Raw genomic sequence first — 21074 nt, 5'->3', positions numbered from 1 at the left:
GGATTTTTGGTCGTTTCTTGGATTTTAGGATGTTCAGAGGATAGGCATGTTTCAAGGATTTTAGAACATTTCTTGGATTTTAGGACATGTCTAAGATTTTAAGGTTTAGCGCGGAGTTTTGTTGGAAACTGTGGGGGATTATTCACTAGATCTTTTTTGGTAAATAAGATTTATTTTGATGCTGTTGTCTGCATTCTGTCCACCTATACCAAAGTATACAAACCATTCTCAGTGTGAATCACACCCTATCAGGGGTCAGATCTGGCCAGTCGGCCCCAAGTTGAGTATAATTTCCATAGTACATAAAAACGCATAAATTTCAGCTATTTTTTTTTTTTTTTATTAATATATTTAATATATATTTATCAATATATTATTTTTTATAGCCAATTTGATTAGGTTTGGTGCAGCAGTCCCTATATAATGATTTGATCTTTGTGTCTGTGTGTCCCTGGATCTTTTTCCAGATCTTGCTTTCCATAAATTAACCTGCACTGCTGAGATGAGAATTGTATGGCTTCCTCATTAAGACCTAAATAACCAACAATTCAGTGATATTTTCAAAACGCTAGAAATGTGAAGTATCAGCAGCCAAGGCTTAGAAACAAAATCAGACCAATGGCTTCTTGACACATCACTTGATACATATGATAAATATAGAAATGTACAGGAAAATATTTTCTACTTACTTCCTGATGACCTGAGGGGTTGGAGAGCCCCTGAAAGGCTTGGTGTATGTTTTGCATTGGCATCCATGCACTCCTATGGATGCAAATTCCTATTGTCATGCCATTGAACAAAACCAAATCTGAGGTCTGGTTTTGCACATGCAGATTTCTGCATACATTTAAAGTTGCACAGAAAGAAAAATGACCTGATTTCTTTCAGAACATGGTAAGACAGCAATGAGAAACAAAAAAAAGTACAAGAAAATTACTGCAGTCTCATTTAGCCAGTTTAGTAACATACTTTTTAAAGACATAAAGTTCACAGCGGGGTATTTACTGATGAATTTTATGTCGCAGAACAAAACGTGGATGTCTCTTAAGCTTGTGATAACCACAGACCTTATTTCAGGTATCTTACAAAAACCCATTTAAAAAAAACATTAACTTTGAGACACAGGTTCTAAAATGCAAACTGATTTGCAGGATTTAGGACTCATTACTGGGGTTCTCTATTGTTGTGCACAACTTACAAATTGTTGTTATTTTTACATTTCTTTTTATATGAAAATAAAACAAACAATACAACATAATTAGTGGTCTGAGGAGATTAGTTGGTTGGTTGGTTGGTATATCTTTGAACTTTCAACAGAGGATGGCTAGCTGTTTTCATCCGCTTTCAATGTTAATGCTAAGAGAGGCTAAGCACATTTTAATATTAGCATCCCAACTTAGCCATTGCTTAAGTAAACTAAACGCCTAAGTAGCTGAGAAATCATGGCTAGCTAAGTCAGATGGAATCAAATCGGTAACTAGACCCAGCGAATCATTATCTCAGCAGGCAGAGTAAAGTGCATCCTGGAAAATAAGAAAAAGCTCTTTTATCACTGTGGGACTATTTCTTGTAATAATTCATCTTGTGCTTCTATGTCTGTTTTGGATTTGTACGGCATTGACTCAATCGCCCTTACAAAAACCCCTTCACTACTCCCTGGGATTCCTCTGTTAGACAAGCTAGGGACTAAATCGGTGAATGAAATCAAATTAAGAATGTAAAATACCTTACAACAAAAATCTTTTTAAGACAGTACGAGAAAATGACCGTCATACTAAGACGCCATTTACACAGAGAGCCTTAGTGGCAAATTCAAACCTTATCTTCCTCTTAGAACACCAATCAGATAGATATGTCATACATAGCATTTAAGTTGGACAGACAGCTATCTCTCCCTTAGGCATGCTATGGTTCTGTTCCAGGCAGAGACTCAGGCATATGCTTCCACTCCTCGACCTATTGATCCATGCACTGGATGATGAACACTTGATGGATGAAGAGAATGGCTTGGTTCACTGTCAACGTGATTATAGAGAGAGGGGGGGAGGGGATCACCTGCCACCGACATTTTACAGCATCCATCCAATCATAGCCTCCCTGTGGACAGCAGAACATAACTGCAGATAATGTAGGACTATAAATGCAGTATAATATGGAATAATCCTGGATGGTAATACAGGCACCCAATCTGAAATAAATCCAGATAAAATCAGGGATATTGGACCTGCCCTTTGGCATACCAGATTTCATTTAAGTACTAATTTAGGTTCATGAACTCATATTCTACAGTCAACCCTTGTTGACCTGGCTGATAGAATCAGGTTCAATATGGCAACATACAGGCATGGTCCTAATAGACCTTCAAACAGCATTCAACACAGTAAATCACTCTATTTAATGCAATAAATGTGAGGTTATTGGGTGTGATAACCTAGCAGCTATCCAATCCAGGAGTAGTCGTGTGGCGTTCCACAGGGATCAATTTTAGGACCATTACATCAAGTTCAGACTACATGATATGAACCTGATTATAGCCCGACACAGCAACCTTGGGTTTCAGCTCAGATTGGGTACAAGAACGAGCATAGGGTGTGATTATCGCGTGTAGTGTGTCAAAGTTGACAACAACAAACGCCAAATCTGGGACACCCCATTATGTCTCGACATTAAGTCTAGGACGTTTTTTTTTTTTTGCTTTCCATCACTTTTTGTTTTACATCACGTGTTCGATCATCCTCTATGTCTGTGACTTTGACCAATAGGGGCACAGAGCACTCATCAACTGTAAACATGACAAAGCAAAAGCAGAATGATGTGAAAGATGAAGATGATTTTTTTTAAATTCTTGTTCATGGAAGCTGGTTGCTAGCACTACCTTCCTGGGTCATCACGCGGTGTCGCTCTGTCAGTGACATTCTGCATCTACTTATAATGTGTTAGATGTTTTTATGCATTAGCTGTTTATACTACAGGATGCCGTTACCGTGATGTCAACAAATGCACATGGTGAGATGACGCAGCACGGCCCTTATATTGCACATGGCACATGGCAATCAACGCGGACCATCACATAGGTTAGAATTGGGCAGTAAAGTCAAGGATGGTTAGGTTTAGGCTACAGGGATACATGGTAAGGTTTAGAAAAACAAAAACCTCACATCCACACGGGAAGCAAACTCTGGACTCCTGCACAAAAGTCAGTTGTTTGCGGGACCCATCCACCTGCACACCCTATAGGCACACTCACACTCTTTGGATTACATTGTTACCAGCAGCATTGTTAGCTGACACTGTCCTTCAACATTTCATGCGCACACCACCGGTTCCATCTGGCCAAGTTCTTAAGTGACACCCATGCACGTTGCACCCGATGTTGTCCTGCCATGTGCCAACGTATAATAAAAACACCATTGGTTCTGTCCAAGCATGTTCTAATCTGATGCCATCCAGCCACAATGTATCAACACAGACGGTGGCTTTTGGCGTCATTCTCGTACACCGAAAGCATTGACAGAGCATATATATTTGACCAGTTCGGAGTGAGAACGGGCTGCATGGCTACATCATGTAAAAGACAGCAAGCTTTGGTTGGTTGGGGATCAGCGTGTAGTCTGTCCTGTCTGCCAAGAATTTCTAAAATCAAAACAGTCTAATGTGAGACATTGACCACCATAACAGACAACAATTTTTTGTAGCCCGAACCCGGCCTTACTCAGTCTTATTTATGTAAATGAAATGAAATCTTCAATTAATTGTGATCTTTTTCTGTTTACTGACAATCAAAAAGTTGTGCCAAAGCCTAATACCCATCTAGAACATCCTAATAGGAAAAATAATTCCCAATGCTAGTTGCAAGAAAGTGCTATGTGAAGCTATAATACAATCAAGAATTGACTTTGTAATGTAATTTAAATATTTCCATTCTGATTGGTTGGAGGATCTCCATTAATTGCCAATTTATGAAGTGGTTGGGCGGTGACTCAGATAGTTCTGGCCTCCCCATTATCCATTAATCCCTGATAATGGGACTATTGTCTGTCATTATCCCTTACATAGTTAAGTATGTTTATGGTTATTTATTCTTATGCTTCACAGGCACAATGGGTCGCTGGCCAATGGGGATAAGGGTCGCAGAAGAAGTCGCCTGGCCCTCTACAAGAGACCGAAAGCCAATGGGGTCAAACCTGATGTTATCCACAATGTCTCAACCCCTCTGGTGTCAAAGGTGAGAGGTCACAGCTGTAATCGTTTACGTGGTCAAAGGGGTGTTTTTCCCTAACCATGGTAGAAAGGAACTGCATTCTATATTCTAGGACAAAAGAGAAATGTACTATAACTATATACTGTATAACTATTCATAATAAAGTTCATGTGTAAAGTGACTATTTATGTATACGGTATAAGAAACTAACATTGAGGTGTGGTACATCGAACATGTATAGTTTTAACAAATTCAGATATTTCCTTCCTATTTTGAAGTGTTCATGTAAGGTGTTGGCAAATGGGAGTTAAAAAAAAAAAACAAATACATATCAATTTTAATTTTCTATATTCTCTAACGTATTTTATTTCATCCTGCTGTGTCCCAACATCTTTCAAAAGTGTTTAAACCTTTGAACTAATTGACCCAATTAGTTTGATTTTCTTTCAAAAACATGGTCAAAAAGGCAATGAGCAACTTAGCAAGAAATGTCATGCAAATTGCAAAAAAAAAATGTGGATTTAAAATAAATAAATAAATAAATAAGCTAGGGAAAATGTCCAGAAAACTATATTTCTATTAATTTCCATTTCTATTAATTAATTGTTTTTAGTTTTACTTTGCCATTGTTTTTTATGTGTTTGTTTGTTTTTTGCTATTTTTCAGGTAATTTTCTTTTTAATTTTTAATTTTTTTTAATTCTTGATAATTTCTGGATCATTTCTTCTTAGGTTGCTCATTCAATTTTTTGCATGTTTTTGAAAAAAGCCAGTTTGCCTAAGTTTCAAAGGGTTAACATAAAGGATACAAACTTTAAAAATGTTAATGATATTGAATGATACATTCCTGTTGTTTTTTATTTAAAATGGGTCGATTTAAAGTTTTTTAAATGCCCTCTAAAGTACTGCTCATAGACATACCACAATGTCAGAATAATCACAGTTTAGCTTTTTAAAAGGTGGTTACATTGTATTTTCTTTACACACAACATTAAAATATCGAATATACTGAAAATGGTTTCTGTCAACAATTTGTCACTCTACAAGTGGAAATGCTAAACATCACCATCAGCATGGTAATAGCATTGCCGTAGCATTGCTGTTTCTAACTGTATTGTGTGTATATTGTAACTATAATGTAGTCAATAATGTTCTGAAGTATCACGTATTTATTATATAACAAAAAACTATCACAGAGTACCATAACATTAGATAATCTCTCTCCATAATAACAATAAGTCAACTGATAGAGGGATATGATTCATTTTCATTTGAGCCTCTAAAACTTGCTCCTCTAAAACAGGAAATGTCCTCTGGGTAGATTTTCCTGGAGGCCAGACCTTGAGCTCTCCTTGTCATGTGACCTGGATAATGTCTTTTCCATTGGCAGGCACTCAGCAACAAAAGCCAGCACAGCATCTCCTACACACTGTCACGGAGCCACTCTGTCATTGTGGAGTACACCCATGACACCAACACAGACATGTTTCAGGTCAGTGTCTGCACACACAAACACACACAAAAATATGCACCATGTACGTGCACATGTGCCATGCAAACTCAACACTCTAGCTGTGTGACCTGCTATAGAAACAGGACATTGGAGTCAAATCAGTGCCATGTTGTGACTGTAAAAACTCTAAGAAAAGACAAGAGAACCACGCTTAAAACCACGCCACTAAAATTATTTGAAACAAACTGAATGTACGGCTCAACAGCGGGGAGTGGATCATGCTACAGGAAAAGCTTCTGAGAACATTGTTAGGGAAATAATTGTGTCCAATCAACACATCTAAATTAGCACTAGTCTAAATGTGATAATTGATAAAGGAAACAGCACAGTTGTTATATTAAAAATACTAGTGGTTATTTTTCAACAGTAATTGGTGATATTAACATTTAGGGACTGTTTTCCTCATTTTACATGCTTTTCATTCTTCATTTGGTGATGATTTTGGATATGTTCGTGCACAGAGAATTTTTGTTAAATCTTGTAATTTCCAGATGTAGTATATTGAAAACATTTTTTTTTGGGGGGGGGGGGTCATTTTAAAGGGTTAAAATTCTGAAAATAAATGAATATTTGATATTTATGATTAGGACTGATGTATAAAAATTGACTCAATGAAGACACAAAATCAAATCACTGTACTATATGTTTTAGAAAAACATATTTTGTGCGCAGAGCAATACGAGTGTGTGTAATATCAAAGCGGGCCTTGAAACACCAAAGATTAGATGGTGCAGGGATAATGTTTGTGGTTGATCTAGCAAGAGATGCCCTCACATCTCAAGACCAATGCAAGAATTACATAACAACAGAAATAAAATGATAACACTAAGATAAATGGCAACTGGAAAAATTCAATAGTGTAGCTTTGATGTGATCACACAAACAGCACTTTCAGTCTCATATTGTGACGCAGTTTTTCCGCTGGGTGTCCACACCTTGCATGCTAACAAAAGGGCGTGTATGTGACAACCAATCACACCTTTTAAAAGAATGCATAGTACCTAGCAATGGGGTCAACCACGCGTCTTCACTGAGATAAGGGACTGCCTGTCCCTTCTTTGCTCAGATTTGCTCTGAGAATTTTCCTGGACCACTCGCCCTTGTTGCTAGAAATTTTTGGGCAAGGTTAGGAGCTCTCAGAGTATTCTCAGAATGTTTGTGAATATGGGCCCAGAGCTGTAACACACTAGCATAAGGTTGATATCCATATCTCGCTCTTCAGAAAGAAAGTAAAAAAGCCTACTCCCCAAAATGATGAACTATCCCTCTGAGGTATTTAATGTTTAATATTTAGTCAAACAGTTAAAGTTGTGAGCCCTGTAGAGTCAAAGAACAGAAGAGCAGCGAGGGCATCAAAGACAAACAGAGGGAAGTGTTCACAAAAGTGTCAGGCAGAAGGAGGAAAGACAAAAGACAGAGGAGATAAAATCTACAGAAGAAGATGAGTCAGGCCTGTCTACTCTCGGTTTTCCAACCACGTTCTCTCATCATCAAGGAGATCCATGCAAAGCCATGACTCCATGTCTGGAGTCGCCTTACCTACATGGTTTGCTCTGTCCACGTTTACAGATAACTGTGAGATTTCTACCTCCACTCCCATACAATGAAGGCAAAATGAATTCATATTGTGCTGCTCATAATGTTGGAAATTACACAAAAAACAAAGATTGCATCTCAAGCGAGGCGCGGCTTCCTCCTCAATAGGATGTTTAATCTGTTGCTGGTTCAAGTTTTGTACAACTTCTTGCTTGCCTTGCCCGTTATGATAGGATTGCACTCAATTAAGTAATTAATGGGATCTGTGAGGGTAGAAACATCGCTAAAAGTGCTTTCAGACATCTCCCTGCCACGGTACCTCTCCTGGTGCTTTATTTGTCAAAATGTGAAGCCTCACTGGGCTAGTAAAAGGGACTGGGCCTTTTAGTGGGACTAGGCTTTTATTTGAGGGTTTATGGTCATTTATATTTGTACTGCTAGATACCACAGATACAAGTGAGAAAATATGATTTCTGGTTTGGGTTAACTAATCCTTTCGTACATACGTGATTAAATGCATGTGCTGTTCATGTTTTTAACATGTTTCTTGGTTCTCTCCTCTCTCAGATTGGCCGGTCCACGGAGAGCATGATCGACTTTGTGGTGACGGACACAGCAGGCAGCAGCAGCGGTCAGGGCGGGGGCGCAGCGGGGGAAGGTGGCGGCGGAGGCCAGTCGGCCCAGAGCACCATCTCCCGCTACGCCTGCCGCATCATGTGTGAACGCAGTGCTCCCTACACCGCCCGCATCTACGCCGCCGGCTTCGACTCCTCCAAGAACATCTTCCTGGGGGTGAGTGAGTGTTCTCCCCTTGAGGGTGCCAGGCTGCTCCTGGTAAAACTACACAGGGACTGGTAGCCATGGCAACAGTGGTGAGAGCAACACAGGGGACGTGGCTGTGCCGCCCACGGGTGACATCATAGCTGCGAAGATGGGTGTCAGTGTATGTGACCTGGCTGGATGAAGGATGGGAGAGGAGGGAGCAGTGTTCTCCGTGTGTGTGTGTGTTTGTGTGTGTGTTGTGTGTTATCAAATTGCATTGGCTATAATGTTCAGCTTTTGATGGTATGTTGCTGTCTCAGGCTGTTGGAAGATATTTTACAACATGCAGAACGTGAAACAGTCCGTCTGTCAGTCCTGTTTGTACGTGATAGACCACAAAATTCAGAATTTGTTGCTTTTGACCCACTTTCCTAGTTTTGGCCATAATGGCCATAATCAGTTATAATATTGTACTGCAATTAGATATCAAGCAACAAGTATTGGGGTATGCTGTTGTCTTGTTTACTAGTTCGCTTGTTTTTATCCTGTTAGACCGTTTTTCACAATATTGTCACGCTTCGAGACCTCAGCTTTGATTTTGAAAGGTATAACATTGTCATAAGTTTCAACGTGTACATTTGTTTTAAAAGTCCACATTAAGTCGGACTAACACGATAATTCGACATTTTCTGATATCATGTAAATGTACTGACTGACTGGATGTAAGTACCTCGTACAACCCCACCTCAAAAGACCTCAACTATCCCTTTAAATAGAAAGAAGTGCACAGCTCATGTTCATTAACACAACACAGTCATGCACCGTCAAGCCAACTCAGCAGCCCTCCACTGGGCTCTGTCCTTCTGATCTGCACTTCAGTGAGTAGTGCTGTCTGGAGCCTTCCTCTGCTGCGCAGTTTAGCTTAACAACCCGTTATTATGAATACTGGATTGGCATGTTCAACATTTTTCAAATGAACTAACCAGACAGACATTATTTCCCCCTGTACTGTACTTAGTGTCCTACAGTTAGCAGACTCTTTGATATATTCCAGGCTGTGAAAGCTTCCAGAGCGCTGCAGAAGCTGCTGGGGTGGGGCGGGCTAAAACGTGACATCTAGGTGCACAAAGCCATGCAAACCAATAATAGCCCTTTCTCATGACAGCATGACTTCATCCCATGCAAGATTCATCAGGACCCCCGACAACTAGGCCAGCAGTCAGAGAGATAACGTCAGCAACCCCTGCTCAACACACACACACACACACACACATACATGCGAACATGAATAATAGGGGACTATCTAAGTGTACTATCCAAGAGGGAACCTTTATTAGCAGTCATTTTAAAAATACAAAACTAGAATTGAAAATTTACTTTTGAGGTCTTCTTTCAGAACAAATATTGCCCTTTAATTAAAAGTGCGGCTCTGTCGTTCACCTCTGAACTCTTTGATGGATGGGATGCAGATAAATAAATAATGCATGATTATTAGGGTAACAATTATTAAAGTCCACATTTGGAGAGTATCTAGCTTCAGTATTGTGATGTATGTCCAGGTGAAACAGAACAGGTGGGATACAGCGTTTGGAGGAATTTGATTTGATAGCTGAAAAGTGGGCATGTCATAAGAGTGAGGTCAAGACTTGTTATGATGATGATGATAATGATGATGATGTAGATGAGGTAGTAAACAAAGACACATGGACGTAGGGTGGTGTTGCAAGCTAGCTGGCTTAATCTTAGCTCTTTGTGGCTAAATGTTGCAGATTGATTGACAAATTTGATTTCATGATATTACTGGATGACACTGGTTGGTACGAGCTGAAGTACGCATGCCGTATTTTGTTTTACAGGGCAAAAACGAGATTACATGAAACATGATTTTGATTAGGGTTGCTGTGGTATAAGTGCTGTCAAATAGTTTAACAGCATCTGAATCCCCCCTGCTAACAGTTAAACGGTGGGTGTCTGCATCTGTTTTCAACTTACTGAAACAGTCACAGAACCTGTTAACATACATTTTGGTGATCTAAACACAAGTGGACAGCCATGACACATCACGGTTTACACCTGTCTATCATGTGTCTCCAGTCAAACACTTGGGTTCAAATCTTATTACTGCCTACATGACTAACATGTGAAGGTCGTGGGGCCCAGCGCACAAATATTATGTCAACACTCTGCCTGCCCACACTAGCTGCCTGTTAGCATGCTTGCTAGTCACATTAGCCGTTGTATCGGTACAGCTGGAGATATCGCATCAGCTGAAGTTTTATTCCATAAGACAAAATGATGGACAGTCACAAAACACTTTATCCAACATGTAAATAAAAATGGGCAAGTAATAGTGTTAGCACACTGTCACCGAAACAACAACCAAGTCCTACATTGAGGATACATCGGGAAGCATTAGTGTTTACACTACAAAAGATATGTGGTAAAATGTTTCCTAGACCCCCTCAGCAAGCGGTTTGAAAGATAGGATCACAATACATTTTGGTTGTTGTCTACACTTGTATAGAGAACCCCAGCAATAAGTCCTAGAACCCAGAAATCCAGTAGCATTTCAGCACTTCCAGTTCCCTCATTTCAAAGTCAATGGTTTTTTTAAATAGTTTTTTGATGAGAAGCCTTGAGTAAGGTCTGTGGTTAACACAAGCTGAACAGACTTTCAAGCTTTCAAGTTATTAAATACCCCACAGTGAACTTTGAAGCTTTTGTGTGTCTTAAAACAGGCAGTTGCTAACAAGTGGCTTAATGAGACTACAGAATGTCATCACCCAAAACAGTGCTGAACACAGCTTTACAGCTCATAGCGGTGGTGGCGTGACTGTAGTGTAATTCGTGTTAGCCTCGCAATTGCTTTTTACTTATGGCAAACATTTGGGCTTCAGAAATCCTGAAAGTGGTGTTCCTTTGTGAAAAAGCTTTTTGACAAGGGAACCAGGGCAACATAAGCTTCCAGGTTGACCTACAGAAAAAACGTCATCCCTGGGGTTCTCTATTTAGCGCCGTCCACTTGTGATTTAAATGCCAATGACGCATGTTAATGGCAAGTGTAAACAGGGTCAGAGAGTACAACAAGTACAACCAATTTACCCAGTGACCTCACTGAATTTAAGCACACTGAGGCTTTTACTGTCCTTTATTAAAGCAACATGACAGGACAGTAAGCCATGATGACCAGTTGCTCTTCTGTTTTATTTCAGACACGGAGACAGCTGCAGGCAGTGTGCCCTGCTGTCTGCTGTGGTGTCTTCTTTGATAACATCACAAGGGACAAAATTTTCTCAGTATAATGATGGGTTGGATTTTCTGTTCAGACCTGGTATTAACTTACGTCATGTATCCATATGTAGGAGAGACATGTGATCAGATGTGACCACATATAGACATATAGGTACACATGGGAATTTACACAAAACACCATGGATGTGTTGCAAAGCTACACAAACTCATGTGCAAAGTTCCACATATTTCACGGTTTTTGCACATCTGAAATTCATGTGGGTTTTCTGTAAAGGAAGACCAGCAAAATTACTCTGAGAATTTTGCGAAGACAGGCACAGGTGCATTGTCAGAGCTTATCACGTTGTAGCTGTGCTCACTAATCTCCTAGTCCTTCAGGTCCTTTTTTGTTCTGTCTCTGTACAGTCCTGATGTGTGTGTGTGTGATGTGTAGCTCCATGTGTCCACAGACAGCAACACAAGTCTATCCTTCTTTTTATAAATCTTGGTAACATTAGGAGAATCTCACCTGCACCTCTACGCTGAAAGGCTACCTTGACAGGGCGTCATGCACATTTCTTGCGCAAGTTGAATAATTTCAATTTGTGCAATGATTAGATGTAATGTGATGGACATGAAAACCTGAAATCCATCATGCCACCCTGCATGAATTTGCATCTCTTCACTTCCTTGCACTGACTTTGTATGTAAGATCGCCACCTGAAATGCTCGCATTACATGCGGTGTGAGCACACTATAATGCCTGGAACACACAGCATGCATGAGCAGCACGTGACAGCAACCTCGCCAAACTGCATTGTGTTGAACGCATGCCATGTTCACACTGGCGGCATTATTGCTGCGATGCTTCTGCAGGGCTGCCTGCTTTATAAGCAAAGAATCCACTCATGTATGAAGTCTTGCAAGCTCTTGCATTGTCAACAACACGGCCCTGCAAATGTTTCAAAATAAAATGCCTTGGGTCAGTTACAGATGTCAACAGAGAGTAAGAGGACATTTATTTTGAAACAGGAAAGTTAGAGTGCAACAGATTTTTTTGTATTTCCCCATCTCTGTGACAGATACAGACATTGAAACTGTAATAAACAGAGGTATAGAGCCAATATAATTCTCAAAATGCCATTTTCACTGTCCATTTCTGCTAACAAACACTGGCACGCGTACAAAATCAGCAGTGTGTTCCAGGCATAGGTGTGGTGACTTGTAATCTAAGAAATCTAAGTAATCTTTAGTTCTTTGGCCTGACACCTTAATGTTAAGTGCCCCTCTTTCCTCCACAGCAGCAATAGCCTTGAAGAAATGTTTGCAGAACTAAATCTAAGTTATTTTTTTAACTGTCCTGGCCCTTTAAAAGCTTTTTTTTTTTTTTTAAACGAAGCCTCACACGCCAGAAATCTGCTGTTTCATTCCAGCGGAGCTAATTTGTGTTCATAATACCTCCTTTCTCTCTCTCAGGGATGGCTTCATTGTTACGCGTGGGCACATCTCTGTGCATTAGTCAGTACTGTAGTCATTCTGTACGCAGCTAAATATAGCAGCAGAGAAAAGCAACGTTTGCTGTTTTTCTAGCCAGCCACCTCTGACATGCACCTCCACTATCATCCCCCTGCGGCTCCCCAGCAGCCCCCTAACCTGTACTACTGTCTGTCTGCCTGCTCTGTGTGTGTGTGTGTGTGTGTGGGGGGGGGGGGGGGGTGTCTCTCAGGAGCGGGCTGCCAAATGGAGGACGTCGGACGGCTTGATGGACGGTCTGACCACTAACGGGGTGCTGGTGATGCACCCGGCGGGGGAGTTTGTGTCTGAGCCGGCTCCGGGGGTCTGGAGGGAGATCTCGGTTTGTGGAAACGTGTTCGCCCTGAGGGAGACTCGCTCGGCCCAGCAGAGGGGAAAACTGGTAAGACGGGACTGATGGGGATGACCTTGATTTGACCCAAGAACGTAAAACTGCAAGGATGACTGTGGAGATGTGTTCACTACAGTATACACTATAATTATTATTATTGTTATTATTATTATTATTATCATTAATACAAATATTGTGTCTATATTTTTTTATTTATTTAAATACATTTCTTATTTTTAAAGGTATTATTTTATAAATACAATGATTGATTTATTATTTTTTTATTCAATTAGGATATTTTTCAAAGGACTACTTTTTATGTATTTTAGAAATATATATTTATATATAAAATATATATATTTTATTTCTTTTTTGTTCTAATTTTATCTGTTTTATAACCTTGAAATAATTGGTAGGGCAACAGTGGACATCAAGTCAAAATTTCTTAAAACCTATGGCTGATAAAAACAGTATGTTATATCATTAACAGCTAAATACTGATTAAAATGGAAGATTTCTCAGTTTTTCAACTGTGTTGTTAAATACAGAAAATTGACACATACAGCTGAAATCAACAGGTTGTGATCTTTACTTTGATGTATAATTTGTGGGGGATTGAAAGAAATCCAGTAACCTCACCAGGCTTTTTGTCTCACTGTAGCACATAAAAATGATGACTTCCAGCTCGCTGCGAGAGTGAGCAGGACTGGTCAGCTCCTGTTTGTGTTTTAAGGGAAAATAATTATTTTTTATAAAAAAACTAAGAAAAATGTTTACAAAAAACTATATTCAAAACTACTATAGATGACAGACAGACATAGATACATGCACATGTATGTACACACACACACACACACACACACATTTTTAAAACATTATTCATATATTCATTCAGATCTTTTTGGGGTCATTTTCCTGATTTATTATTAGTTTTTTCTTTGTATTTTTTATTATTTTTATTACTTTGCTCATTTTCTTGTAACTTGTTATTAATTTCTTGCCATTATTTGTGCCATGGCTTGTTAAGTTGCTCATTGCCTTCTCCCCATGTTTTTCAAGTAATCAAACCTATTTGCTTGGGATTCACGTTGATGTGGATGGTATTTTGAGGGGAGCCACTTACAATAGATGGGTGTCAACCGTCTGAACCGTAACTAGTTGAACGCAGTGCCATCATGTGGTGGTACATGAGGGGAGTATCAGTGTAGCAGCTCAGTGCGGAGCTGTTAACCCTCTGAAACCTGGATTTCTTGTACTGCATTCAGATGCCTTTTACAAGCTGTTTAACCCTTTGAAACTCTTACAAATTGGTTTGATTTCTTCTGAAAAAAATGGTTAAAAGGCAAAAAAATATACACATTACAACACATAAGTAAAAGTTGACAAGGAATATACCTGAAATAAAATAAATAAATAAATTAGAAGGGGAAAATAAAATAAATAGGAAAAATGTCCAGAAAACTATATATTTATTATGATTAGTAACTTAAAATCTTACTAAAAAGTTTACATATACATTTTTTTCCATTTCTGCACTTTCTGGAGTCATTTTCTTGGTTGTTTATACTCCAGATGCCTTAAAAAGCTGTTTACCCCTTGGGAACCTGAGTTTATTTTTGTTTTTGTTTTTTTTTTTATTTTAAAGCAACATGCAGGAAAAAGGCAGCGAGAAACTTAGCAAGAAATGTCCCTCAAATTCCAAGAGATTATAAAAAGGTGGCATGAAAAAGACCTGAGTTTAAGAAAAAAAAAGGAAAATTGTTCCCAAAAATTATTTTAATTATATATCTTATAATGAATTATAATTAAATAGTAATTATAAATAATTCTATTTAATAATTAATTACATATTTTATTATGTATAGTTTTTTAAATTTTCTTTTGTGGGTCATTTTCCTTTGTTTTAAACTTTTTTTGGTTGCATATTTCAGGCAGCTGTTAAAGCCAGTCCACTGATGTAAACTGATAAACTGTCTCTTCTTCTTCTTCTTCTTCTTTTCCTCTGCTATGTTTCCTTCCTCTGTTCTCTTCTGGAGGTTGAGAATGAGTCAAACACCCTGCAGGACGGCTCTCTGATCGATCTGTGCGGGGCCACCCTGCTGTGGAGGACCCCCGCCGGGCTGCGCCACACCCCCACCCTCAAACAGCTGGAGTCCCTTCGCCAGGAGCTCAACGCCGCACGGCCCCAGTGTCCCGTGGGCTTCAACACCCTGGCCTTCCCGAGCCTGGCCCAGCGCGAGATTGTGGACAAGAAGCAGCCCTGGGTCTACGTCAACTGTGGCCACGTGCACGGCTACCACAACTGGGGTTATCGCAAGGAGAAGGGCCCCGCCGGCCCCGGGGGCACGGCCCCAGCCAGCACCGGGGAGAGGGAGTGTCCCATGTGCCGGCGGGTGGGCCCCTACGTGCCGCTGTGGCTGGGCTGTGAGGGAGGGTTGTACCTGGATGCCGGGCCCCCCACTCACGCTTTCTGCCCCTGCGGCCATGTGTGTTCAGAAAAGACAGTGGTGGGGTGGAGCCAGATCCCGTTACCCCACGGCACCCACGCCTTCCACGCCGCCTGCCCCTTCTGTGGTACCTGGTTGACAGGGGAGCAGGGCCATATCAAACTCATCTTCCAGGGCCCCGTCGACTGAAGCCCAGAGGGGTCGCTCAGAGGGAAGAGAGACGGAGGACATGCTTAGTAAAGACTGAGTGCTACAACCTGAACACTACAGTGTGGGACAAAGAGAAAGCACTTAGGACGAGGACAGGGGACGGACTGTGGACATGATGAACTGATAGTGCCATGCAATAGATAGCCAAGGCTTCACATGGAACATGAGGTGTATGGAGGATATGTAAATAAACCGTGTTGAAATGAGCACGTGTTCGGTCATTTTTTTTTTAACCCTTAGGGCACACTTTAATATCCGACACTCGTATCGCTCTGCGCAAAAAATATGCTTTTCTAAATCAAGTTTTAAAAATATTATACATTCATATTATTTCCTTCTTTCATTCAGTTAATTTTTTAACCATCAGTCCTAATAATAAAATGTCAAATAATATCCAATAATTCAGAATTTTAACACTTTAATTGCCCGTTTTTTGTCATGATACTACAATGTTTTAGACACACAAAAAAAACACAAACACAAAAACAGAATTATTTTCATTATACTACATGCTCAGTAGACTTTTTTTGATTATCACCTGGGACATGTCAATGATTAGTAGCAATATTATATACATTATAATTTTTGTGCAGTGTCAAATACTACTCATATTATGCACACAAAATGCACTAAAATCAGGCTATAAACAAAGACTTTACATTAATACTATTTTCTACTTATAGCCTCACTTGCTTTTACCTGGAAGCCTTTTATATTGCAGAAAAGTTTTTAATTTATTTATTTAAGAAGGGACAGTGTACATCAATGCACAGCTTTAACCCTAAGGGCCCACTTTAAATCGAGTCAACATATTTATTCCATGTCAGGAATAAATATGTTCCACACTGAACTACTTCTTGTATAAATGTAATTACATGTGGAGAAGGTCAATCTGTCAGGAACACATATCTTTCAGAATGTAATTTTTCCTGTACAAATGTAAGTGAATGTGGAGTAGATCATTCTGTCAGGTATGCGTATTTATTAGAATAAACAACCTCTATAAACATAGTTAAATGGGGAGTAGGTCATTCTGATAGGCAGAGAAAATCATTCTGTCAGGTATAAATATGTTTCAGATTGAACTACTTTCTGTATAAATGTCATTAAATGTGGACTAGGTCATTTTGTCAGGTACAAATATCCATCAGAATAGACCACAACATGTTTAATTGTAGTTAAATGGGGAATGGGTCATTCTGATAGGTGGAGCAGGGCTGCACGATTATGGCAAAAATAATAATCACGATTATTTTTGATTGATATTGAAATCACAATTATTCAACGCTTATTTAACATGATTACTCGCTGGCTTTTAAAACATCATGCAGTTACTGAACATTAACTCTGGTGTTTATTTTTAATGCTGGACGTCCTTCAACTTCAAATACAAGTGAACTGAAAAACAATGAAATCTTTGTTGCACAGCCACATCTGGGTAACACATCTCGCACATTACTGTAGTTTGTTCACATTGACATCATAATAAAAACCATCCCAACTGATATAATTTAACAACACATAACAGTTACTGTATCAATGATTGTTTCACTCACTCAGGAGAGACTCAGCAGACAGACATTTCTCCATTATCTGTTTAGAAGCAGCTGGGAGTGTCACTACAATGAAAAAAGCTGGTCCACCTTAACAGTCCACCTTATGGGAGCCTGGTCTGTTTCCAGTGGGAAGCTAACTTTGCACGCTTATTTCGTGGCTAACTTCTGTCACTTTAATCAGCAGCTGGCAAGCAGGACATGAGGATGTGTCTGGCGTGTTTAAGAGTTGTAGGAATTGTTCACTGACAAGCAGCCTCATCTGTTTGACACATCACACAGCCACATTTCACGTCATACTCTCTGCTCCTCTCACTGCAGCCTCACGCTCACCATCAAAACAAAATGAGAAGTTTCATAATCACAGAGGCAGTGCGCTGTGGCTCTCTGTTTTCAACCCGGGCTGAAACTTCTGTTTGGACTTTGGTGCACAAGAAAATGGTGCACCTGATTTACAAAAAAAAAGACAAAATGGGTTGGGTAACATTGTTAGACTCATCATGCTGCACATAATTGTTTTATCTTGATTATCTTATTTTGAAAATCGAGGGAAGCCAAAATCGTAATCGAAATTTAAATCCAATTAATTGCCCAGCCCTAAGGTGGAGCAGGTCATTCTGTAAGATACAAATATCTATTAGAATAGACCACAGCCTGTATAAACAGCGTTAAATGTGGAGTGGGATAGGGGGAGAAGGTATTTCTGTCAGTTACAAATATCTTTCAGAATAGACCACAATCTGTACAAATGTAGTTAAATCGGGAGTCGATCATTGTCTGGTCAGGTACAAATGCGTTTCAGACTGAGCTACTTCTGTATGAAATTAAATGCAGAGTAGGTCATTTTGTCAGGTACAAATATATATTAGAATATACCACAACCTGTATAAAAGTAGTTGAATGGTGAGTAGGTCATTCTAATAGGTACAAATGTAGTTAATGTTACACACACTCGTATCGTTCTGCGCACAAAATGTTCGTTTCAAAACCAAAAAATGTTTATTTTCAATATAGTACATGCAAAGTATTTTTTTTATCACAGTCTGGGATATGTCAATGAGTTGCAGCAACATTGACTGTGACAGTGCACCTAGTGGAAATGGCATGTATTTTCTCCATCAGGTGGAAAATAGTAAAAATGACTAATTTCAAGGCAAAAGTCCAGAATGACACCCAGAAATAATACAATGCATGTTTTTAGCGTTAGGGTTAGATGTACACTGCACAGGAAGACACTGCCCGCTACCCATGCTGCCACTGCAGACACAAAAAGTTCAAGGTCACTAAATTCTAGATTTCAAGTCAGTATCCGACCAAATATCTCCCCTTTTGCTTGTTGACTTTTGACGTTAATTAATAGCAGTAAAGTGTTTAAGCAGATTATGACATCATGTCACAGTTCACCTTTGTCCTCTCAGGTATAAAATGTCCCAACTTCATCATCATTTAATGTATGCATTCTTGAGTTATGGCCAAAATGTTGTTGTGTAAGGTCACATTGACCTTGACTTCTGACATTCGAAAACCAAATTCTAATCAGTTCATTCTTGAGTGCAATTGGACATTTGTGCCAAATTTGAGAAAATTCCCTCAAGGTGTTAGGAAGATATTGCTTTACTAGAATGGGAGAAAGGTAAGGTCGCAGTATCCTTGACCTCTGAGTAATGGAAAAGAAAATCTAATCTGTTCATTGTTTGAGTCCAAGTAGACATTTGTGCTAAATTTGAAGAAATTCCTTCAAGGCGTTCTTGACATATCGTGCTCAGGAATGGGATTGCAGGAGAACCAGATTATATAATGCTTTCAGCTGCGGCTGTCATCAGTGCAGAGGCATAAAAATGCAAAAAAAAAAAAAAAAAAAAAAAAAGCAATCCCCCCTGTTTGGGTCCCCTTTAATTCAGTTCCTACCGTCATTCATGACGAGATGGAGTACTCCATGAGTGTCGATGACAGTCTGGATGGAGGGCAAAGCAGCTCCAAGATGTCACAGATTGAATCGTCCCTCAAAAAAAAAAGCCTGCACACAAATGTGCACAGCAGTTATCATATCATCTGAACATCCATCTTTAAACAGCTTACAGTTACTTGCTTACAGTTAGAACTAAATCTGCATCTACACAGACTCAACACTCACAATCTCCCTTCTTTCCTGCATATACATTTCAACTGAATGCACATGTCTGGCCTTTCAACTCTGTAGTACACAGTGACATCATTAGGCCTGGGTATCCAAAGCTTCAGCCCCAAATGTATTAAAAAAAAGCCCTGCATCTATCTATCTATCTATCTATCTATCTCTCTCTCTCTATATATATATATATATATATATATATATATATATATATATATATATATATATATATAATAGGCCCGAGGGACTGGTCTGTATTTAATAATTTATTTATTTAAAGAGGGGCTTGTTTTGTTTTTTTATTTGTCCTTGAGTCTCCCTGAGTGATTTGGGGAAAATGCACGAAGCATTTGTCCCATTAGGTGTCTCAAAATCTATTCAAATTTTAAAATTCAGTAAAACTGTATGTTTTTACAGTTTCTGGCTATGATATATGGTGTCATTTTGGCTATTTTTATTGAGGCAGGCCCACACATTTGGAAGGCATGTTTTCTTTTAAAAAAATCACAAAAAAATGTTTAAAAAAATAAAAAGAAAAAATCACCCAAAATGTTTAAAGAAAAAAAAATTACCAACTTTTTTAAAGAAAAAATAATCATCTCTTAAAAAAAATAATAAATCAGTCAAGAATTCTAAATGGAAAAACTTAAAAATGCTAGAAAGGCCCCTGATAGTACATACCCACATTTGCTTTTAACAGAATTCCAGTTTATTTATATATTTATATCTTTTTCATTTTTTAAATACTACATATATTATGTATCATATTTTTATATACATTTTTAGATTTCATCTAGGTTACTCTAGGTGGACAGCAATTAACATTAATACCATATTAATCTTTACATGTGATCAAAAATTTAAATTTAATATGTGAATGATTTTTTTAAGTGTCTTATGATTGACCAAACATTGACTTTTGCCTGCCATGTTTATGCATTTATGACGTCAAGTCGGCAACTCCCGTTATAAAATAAAGTTATCAATATTAGTACGCTCGCTGGCATGCTTCATAGTTAATGCTTGCCTGCTACAGCTAATAGATGCAGATACTAAAATGTGCAACTGCTAAAAGTAAATGATAGCTACTAGGAACAAAATAACTAAACATATATTTTATTCTCTCAATTGTTGACACTGTTTTCCTGCTTTCCGCCATTTTTGCTGCACTGTAACGTCACGCAAACGTCACAACTCGGCAACTCCAGCATCATAATTCATAAATACAGTATTTTCAAGGACCACATAATGTCAGCATTAAACTGATGTTGATTTAACTTTTTTAGGTGGTTTAAATACATTTTGCGACCTCAAATTGAGCGCTGTCATCTACTGTATGTAACACTGACACTGACTTTGGATAAGTAGCCCAGATAACTTTCATGCTAACCCGCTAGCTTCCAGTGGCTAACTCACCTGGATAATTGGGAAGGAAACGACGGTCGGAGTTTCTCCCGAAGTTCTGTTTCCACAGCTTGTCTTTAGCTCGGCAGTTTTCTCCTTCTCTTACTCTCTAGACACACGACAGCTCCACCGAGTTTATACTTCTGTAAAATTACAATATCAGGCCACACACACCTGCACCCTGCCTGGTATGCTCCCCTAATTGAGGAGGAACCAGCTGCTG

The 21074-nt window shown here is 39.0% G+C and overlaps 1 protein-coding gene across 2 annotated transcripts in view; it reads left to right on the top strand.

The window, feature by feature from the left end:
• Positions 1-15765, top strand: part of peli3 (pellino E3 ubiquitin protein ligase family member 3) — a 37172-nt gene extending 21407 nt beyond the window's left edge. For both annotated transcript variants that reach the window (XM_042512481.1, XM_042512480.1), the window contains exons 3-7: positions 4096-4225; positions 5591-5692; positions 7817-8041; positions 12969-13157; positions 15143-15765. In XM_042512481.1, the coding sequence (XP_042368415.1) occupies positions 4096-4225; positions 5591-5692; positions 7817-8041; positions 12969-13157; positions 15143-15742 (1246 nt within the window). In that variant the 3' untranslated portion in view covers positions 15743-15765. The remainder of the gene's footprint in view (positions 1-4095; positions 4226-5590; positions 5693-7816; positions 8042-12968; positions 13158-15142) is intronic.
• Positions 15766-21074: the final 5309 nt, after the last annotated feature.

The sequence above is a fragment of the Plectropomus leopardus genome, chromosome 23 (genome assembly GCF_008729295.1).
Source record: "Plectropomus leopardus isolate mb chromosome 23, YSFRI_Pleo_2.0, whole genome shotgun sequence".
Lineage (NCBI taxonomy): Eukaryota > Metazoa > Chordata > Actinopteri > Perciformes > Serranidae > Plectropomus > Plectropomus leopardus.
Note: the sequence above shows the minus strand (reverse complement) of the source record. Positions and strands in the feature narration are given on the sequence as shown.